Source organism: Astatotilapia calliptera, chromosome 9 (assembly GCF_964374335.1).
Source record: "Astatotilapia calliptera chromosome 9, fAstCal68.1, whole genome shotgun sequence".
NCBI lineage: Eukaryota > Metazoa > Chordata > Actinopteri > Cichliformes > Cichlidae > Astatotilapia > Astatotilapia calliptera.
The window spans coordinates 18,936,572-18,944,294 of record NC_137430.1 but is presented as its reverse complement, the minus strand read 5'-3'; the positions used below and the strand labels follow the sequence as shown (position 1 = coordinate 18,944,294).

Genomic DNA, 7,723 nt, shown 5'->3' with positions numbered 1-7,723 from the left:
TAAAATGGAAAAAAGTCTTAACTCACTCCTGTTTCAAGACAAAATTAAGATGCTTTTATTTTCACAGCAAGGTCATGTTAAAAACTCGCAGTGTGACACACAGGACTTCATCTGGGAATAAAACTGAGACCATGAGCACACTGAATCTTTTCCAGTGGTATTCCACCAAAGTGAGATTTCAGAGTTTTTAGATAACCTTGCAGTGAAAATAAAGGCATTTTAATTTTATCTTCAAATGGCAGCGTCTTAGGCTTAAATGGAAACAAAACAATACAGGTATCCCTTCTAAAGAGCACCTCAACTAGAGGTGGGTTCAATGGAGGACACACTCAAAAAAAAAAAAGAAAGGGTGGTCTTTAATGTGTAACCTGCATTTGGATGTGATATAGAAAAAAAAAGAAACATTTATGTTGTCCAGAAAAGGCAAAAGCAGCTGTATACGGATTTGGGCTGTGATGAAGTCTTCAACAGAGCTGTCTGCCCACAACTAACCAACTAGTATTATAAAGAGGAATATACAAACAGGATCAACTAATCATAACTAAGCTAATCTTTGCACATTCAAAGGTTTTTGCAAATGGAAACAAACCCAGCATGAATGATTTTATGAATTAAAGAATACATTGAATTAAAATACACATACTCAGTTGACAGTTTATTAGATACACTTAAATCTTGGAGTCTAACACCGTGGCCTAAAAAAAAAAATCACATTGAGTCTTGGAGAGCGTGGAGGATCTATCGTCCTCACACCAGTTTCATTGTCAGATATTTACCGTAAAACATGAAACGTGTTGAGGCGGCTGCTGTTGGGATTTGATGCTATATAAATAAAATTAAATAGATTTGTTTCGTCTGCAGTGGAGACTGTGAAAAAGTTAGCGGTCTAAAGACGCTTCCTATTAGAACAGCTTTGCATTATTCACTGTCGAAAAACAAAATCCTTGTTTATCTTCAGACTACGCCTTAATGCAACTCCAGTTTGTCACCTTTCTAAAATAACTAGTCTTAGGTACCAGCTTCCCTCTAACTGGTTGCCCTTGCAAACGGATGTTTTAAGCAGCAGTTGAAAATATAGACTTACTAACATGGTGACCTCATTCAATATTATGGCCATGCCGCTGTATTTTTATGGTAGGAATAAGGAAACTGATAGCAGGTTCCCTTTAATGAATGTAATTTTTTACCGAGGCTGTTGTGTTGGACCGCAAGATTTACAGCTACGTGTACCTATTAAAGTGGAAACTGAGTAAAATCTACACTCACAAATGGTCAAATTTAAGGTAGTAACATTTTGGTTGCATAACTAAAATAAATACAGGTACATACATTGCGTCTAGCTGTATAATTCAGTGGATAACAACTTTTTCCAGCATGTAGTGGTTGTGCAAGAGGAGCAGTTATTTTATACAGCAGTGCTCCTCTTCACAAGGCTTCAGGCATGAGGTACCAGTACAATAAGCTCTGATAGTTACATACTAGTGAATACATTCTGCATAACTGTACGGGTATAAGTATTGTCAGGTAAGACTTAGCTGCTCGTAGAAGGGGTAATGTGATGGAAAAGCACTGAGATAATACTTGTGAGGACGCTTTGTTGTACAACAGCATGTGATTTTGCAAAAGTTTCTTAACCTCCTAAGACCTGAACTCTTACACGGCATGCATTTCTAATTTCTCTTTGATATTTGGGCATATTGGGGCCCGATGAATGTAAGAACAAAGAATTACCGGATTCTTTTTTTTAACCTTATTTTTGTTTTTAAGAAAAATAAGAGCCACATAAGAGGATATTATTTTAAGATTTTGATAGAACAGTAGTAGTATAATGTCCTTGTAAGTGGATATCAGGCCCTTGCAGAGCAAAATTGAGTATTTTGGTCTAAATAACCCAAAATGTGATGTCCACATATGTGGACGCCAGGTCCTAGGAGGTTAAACGAGTTTGGCTGAAGTATCTGGGGCATTTAGACGTGCAGATACTATAAAAAGTGAGGTGGGGTAGATTAAAAAGTGTAAGATGAGGTCTGGAGAAATTATAAAAAGCTGTATGAAATTGTGAAAAATACACAAGCGTGGATGCTAAAGGGAGGGGTAGAGGAAGGCTGAGTTATAGTCTGGAGGAGGGGAGCCTCCCTCGTCAGACTCCCAGTCACATGGCAGGATCGAGGGGTCATTTTCACGGAGGCCTGCAATGTCACTGCACAGGAAGGGCACCTGGGTGTCTCGACACTTGGTGAAGGTGAAGAACCTAAACAGACAGATTGAGATCAATTGCCTCGTTTAGCGTGCACTGACAGATGAATTGAACATCGAGTGGTCACAGATTATAGATCTTTACCTGCTGAGTTTCCTGTGCTTGCTGCTGTTGCTCTTCGTCATATTCTTCAGTTCCTCAGATGGGAGGACCATGCCACTGTCGGTCTGCTCATCCTGAAACCAAAAGTATCAGTGTTAATAGATATCCTTGATGTGATATGTTTTCAAATTAGCAGAAGTGGAGGTGTTTTCTTACATCAGGGGTGGTTTGGTCCTCGCAAGGCAAATGCTCAAAAGTCTGCAGTGTGGCCATGCCCCTCATGTAACTGCACAGATTGGGTTCAGATTGAAAAAGCAAGTTGGAAATAGAGGAAAGTCACTTTCTGTCCATTTTTTTGGTTTTATTTCTCAAGACTTCTATATTAGAATTTATTATTCATGACCGTTCAAGTTAACACTTATGTGCTGCACTTGCTCATTCTCTTTGTTTTTCCTTTTTTTTTTTTTACCTCAGGTTTGTGACTGCAAGCGGATTTTCTTTGAAGGCCTCACAGCGATCGCTTTCTCCAGTCATAAAAGATCCCAGAGGAATATAATCCTTCCCATCCTGTTAAAGAGAAAGTATGAATTGGGGGCATTTTTAAGGCCCTTTGTGTAGACAAATGTTGTTGTAATGATCTCTGACCTGTTGCACTCTCGCTTGTAGCAGCTCTCCCATTGTCTCCACCAAGTTAGTGAAGGTGGGTCGGTCGGCGGGGTTGCCCTCCCAACATGCTAGCATTGTGCTGTAACTGTACACAGAAGACACACAGGTACACAGCATTTGCAGAACTCTGCAGTAATGTGAAAAACTAAATATAAGCACCTTTAACACCTTTGCAAAACCACTTTTGGCAGCAATAAAGTTTAAGTAATCGTTTTCGGTATGTCAATGACATCCCGAGATCCTGTGGCTGCAAAACAAGCCCAAATCATCACCTTTTCTCCACCACCGTGCAGCTGGTATGAGGTGTTTGTGCTGATATGCTATATTTGGCTTTCACCAAACAAGGTGCTCTGCCAAAGGTCTCCACTTTGCACAATTAATCAAATTTTTTATCTTGATCATGATTTTCTTTTTGCCTCACGCAATTAAATTGAGCACGACTGGGTGATATTTTAATTGCATACAAAAGCAGATCAAGCACTTTCTAAATCAGCACCTGACCACACGCTGCATATACTGATCACAGCTTCTCCCTGCACACAGTGCAGCTTAAAGTTTCCTGAACTGGTCTGGACAAGCAACAAAATCTATGACAAGATTTATAAATCAGTCACATTAAAAGACTTATTTATGACAAAATTCAAATGGGAAGTGCTCGTCCCTCAAATTCGATCATCATCATCAACACACACCTGAATTCCCCAGAAGAGCAAACTGCCCAAACTTCTACTTTCATAGAAGCAGCTCATTGTTGAAAACAAGTTAATCACGTGCATCTGATTATTAGCACCAGGCTGCTCCTTACCCTCTTAAAGCCTATGGAAAAAGTAAGAATGTGTCTGATTGCACACAAACAGACATGATAGCAGACATAATAAACTGGAAAGTGCGACACACAGATAGCAACAGAGAAAAAAAGTGTCTACTCTAAACACACTTAAAGATTAGCAGTATGATAACAGAATGGCTGTTTTGGGAGTCCAAAACAAACATCTTTCTGTGAAACTAAGAGCTGTGGTTAAGGTTGAAGTCAGTGGTTGGACCTATTTTGGGTTCAAACATCCGCTCAGATCTCTGGTGAACAGAAGGTGGCAAAACCTGCTCCTAACCAGCTCGATCAAAGTTGATCAAGTTGAACAAAAGAGAGCAAATATCAATCAGCTTATCTGAACTTGAATAACCTTAAATGAACCTTAACCTTAAATTGTAAGTTAAAGGTCAATTAAGGATATATAGTTTTTGATTGTTTAAACTTCTAAAAAAACCCGTTTAACTCTCTTTCATACACACACACGGTCAAAACAGTGTCCAAAGTTTTAAATAATGAGGTCAGCATATGTGAAGATGATCCCTGTTTGCCCACAGCTCAGGCTTCAGACAGCACTGAATGCTTTGATTTTGTCGTAGTCTAGCATGAGCTCTGTGCGATATCAAAGAGAGCAGATATGCATAATGTGGCTATCCGAGGCGCACGGCTCTGGCTGTAAAGACACCAACTCCGCCCACATGCTGTTCAAACCTTTTGTTTGTGACGAGCACACAATTAGAAGAAAGCCTGCTTAATAAGAAGGCCTTAACGGAGGCTCACAGAGAGAGGAGCTAAGCAGCTTCTGTTAGACAGTGGACGAGCTACATAAGAGCTGCACAAGTTGCTAAAGTTTAGCCAAGAATAAAAATAACAGAGCTGGAAATGAGCATTGGTCACCTTACAGTGTTTTTTCAAAAGAGGATAACTTTATCAACCATTTCAGATCTTTTAAACCTTCCCATCCATCACCCATTGATCGATCAATAGGTCTGGATGGGTCCCTGGACCGAAGGTCAATCAGTAAATAGATAGTGGAGTATATTTCCTCCCCATAAGCAGCTGTTAATAGAAAGTGATTGAAGAGACTGGCTATGATGATGCGCTGACAACTAAAGATTAGCAACACATTTTGTTCTTGGAGTTCTACATGCAGGGATTTTCTTACTGTACAAAATAATAAGGTATACATTTCTGCACAACCCAAACCACCAGCTCTCCAAATCGCTGTGCAGCTGTGCAATTTTTGAGAAATAAATATCAGCTCACATCTCAGGCGTGCTGTATTCTGGCACCCGCATCCTTGTTCCCCCTTTCAGCCTGTGGCAGAACTCTTCATCTATGTGAAGTCCAGGGTACGGGGACGCTCCTATTAAGTGCACACATTTTGGTTCATGAGGCTCATATGCTTGTGCAGACATTATGTAATGATTGTCCATCCCGTGCCTATGTTCAGAAAAAGCACAGGTCTCTTACCCAAAGAGAAGATCTCCCACAGCAGTATGCCGTAGGACCACACGTCACTCTGGGTGGTGAACACCTTGTCAAAGATGGACTCGGGAGACATCCACTTGAGAGGGAGTCGGGCCTGGCAGACGGTGAAGACACAGGATTACCAAACCTGGCTTATGTGAGAAAACTTTGAAGGATGGCTGATTCCAAAGAATCGCAACGAATCTTTTTAGGGAAAACAAGTTCATGATTTTTTGCTTCATACCTTTGAACCACTCAACATAATGAGTTTATTTATTTATAAAAGCCCTGGTGATAGACTGCCATGACAAAACTACTTCCCCATTTTGGACTGAAAACCACACTATATGAACAACACTTTGCAAGATGTGTCACTTTGTGTAAAAAAAAAAAAAAAAGAGTAGTGTGTCATCTTTTTCAAACTAGGTTCCTCAGAAATACTCACATCTCCTTTGCGGACGTAGTCGGGGTCTTTGTAGATGTCCCTGGCCAGGCCGAAGTCACATATCTTCACCACTTTATTGTCTGACAGTAAAACGTTCCTCGCGGCCAGGTCTCTGTGAATACACTGATGCAGGCGCACACAGAACACAGATGAGGACATAAAACCAGTATACGTGTATGTGTATGCCCACAGGTGGAATAGCAAAGAGTCAGACCTTGCGAGAGGCCAGAAACTCCATTCCTCGTGCCACCTGAAAGCTGAAAGAAATGAGATCCTCCAAGTAAAGAGGGGAATTGGGAGCAGTTTGTGGATCTAGAAGCAGAAGAAACAGAGAGGTGTCAAAAGCAGTTTGATTAATGACGAGAATAAAATGTTCACCAGGCTCAGGTCTTACAGAGGCCCTGCTCATCTCTCTCATCAAAGTCTGTGTGAAAGCTGCTCTGGTCGTCGGACACGCTGCTGTCCCAACACTGCCCTCCACCTTTTACTCCAGCCAGCTGAGTGAATCAAATAAAATACTGCATGATGAAGTAAAATTTAACATCTTTAAGATCGTCCAAGTTGCTGGTGAACCACATAGTGGTAGGTTTAGGGTTAGACTGCAGTTTAACTGTATATCAAACATGCCTTACAAAGCACGTGTCTTGCAGGTATTTTGGTCTTACAGCTCCTCTGCTATAAGATTACACTTCAGGTATGTTAGATTGGATTGAGGACTGAGGCAGACGTGTCCTCTGAGATCTTCTAAATTGTAGTTTTTAAATTATTTGTTAGTGGAAAATGAATGAAAACATATTTTGCTTTTGGGAACTGAAGAAACTTTTGAGCTATTTGTGAACTTTGAAATTAGAGAACATTGTGTCCCGCTTAAGAACTGATAAACATCTTTGAACTTAAAACCGATTGCAGAAGTGAGTTTTTTAAGTGTACGGTTTTGTAACCGTGTACAGCACAAGGGAGTTAGTATTGTTCTGTCAACCACAAGTAACTCAAAGGTCTGTTTTATTTTAAAAAATAAGTTCAGCAGCTGAACTCACCCGGTCTTGTACAAACACGTCTCTCTTGTTCTTTAAGAAGGTTGAAAGATTTCCAAAACGACAGTACTCGACAATGACCATGAGCGGTCCTGTACACACAGGACAGACACACAGTAAGTAAGTGCAAGGCAAGGTTATCACAGCTAACTAAACCTAAACTAAAACTTAAAGTAGATGTGAAAAAAAAAACACAGTTTAGTTAAGAAGAAATAAAAATAAAAACTGGACTTTTGAACAAAAATAATTTAACTGAAATTATTTTGTGAACTTGTAAACTTACAAATTAAATACAAATATAGAGGAAATATCCTTAACTTTAGTATTAGTTAGTGTGATAAACATTATAGTAAATTATGTTCTTACAAATTTGGTAAAACTTTGCCTGATGAGGCTTTGATGGATGTGCTTATTGAGTTTGTTTTTACAGATTTTCCTAAATATGACATATGTCCTCTATTCAATAATAATTAAAAATAAAAATAGAAGATCAAAGCTAATGGAAGAATAGTGAAATTAATAAGACCTAACCCAAAACAAATGGGTTTCAAAGAGTTAAAACTAAACTGAAGTGACAAAAAACTGTCTTGAAACTGACTGAAACTAAACTGAATTAAATTAATAAATGAATTAATAAATAAAATAATGATAAAACACAATAAATACAACAAACTGTAATAACTCTGTTGTAAGGCCACAGATGCGCAGGTTCAATTAAATTAACAGGAACACAGTGACTCCACACATATGTGGTGACAAATGCATGGAAACCCCTCGACACACACACACACACACACACACACACACACACACACACACACACACACACACACACACACACACACACACACACACACACACCTCCTGGTTTGGTGCAAGCTCCCAGAAGGTTCACGACATTCAGATGGTTTCCAATGTGGTTGAGGATCTTCAGTTCAGTCATCAATGCGTTGTGTTCGCTGGCTGTAGCGCCCTCTGGTGGATAGAAGGTAGAATAGTAA

At 39.6% G+C, this 7,723-nt stretch overlaps 1 protein-coding gene across 1 annotated transcript in view; it reads right to left on the bottom strand.

Annotated features, from left to right (window-relative positions):
- Positions 1-642: 642 nt before the first annotated feature.
- flt1 (fms related receptor tyrosine kinase 1) overlaps positions 643-7,723 on the bottom strand; it is a 42,189-nt gene continuing 35,108 nt past the window's right edge. Inside the window, exons 19-30 of the mRNA XM_026179532.2 lie at positions 7,584-7,697; positions 6,726-6,814; positions 6,083-6,185; positions 5,903-6,000; positions 5,689-5,811; positions 5,247-5,358; positions 5,040-5,139; positions 2,945-3,050; positions 2,769-2,866; positions 2,516-2,585; positions 2,342-2,433; positions 643-2,251 (exon numbers count right to left, since the gene is read on the bottom strand). Coding sequence (XP_026035317.1) covers positions 2,083-2,251; positions 2,342-2,433; positions 2,516-2,585; positions 2,769-2,866; positions 2,945-3,050; positions 5,040-5,139; positions 5,247-5,358; positions 5,689-5,811; positions 5,903-6,000; positions 6,083-6,185; positions 6,726-6,814; positions 7,584-7,697 — 1,274 coding nt within the window. The 3' untranslated portion in view covers positions 643-2,082. The remainder of the gene's footprint in view (positions 2,252-2,341; positions 2,434-2,515; positions 2,586-2,768; positions 2,867-2,944; positions 3,051-5,039; positions 5,140-5,246; positions 5,359-5,688; positions 5,812-5,902; positions 6,001-6,082; positions 6,186-6,725; positions 6,815-7,583; positions 7,698-7,723) is intronic.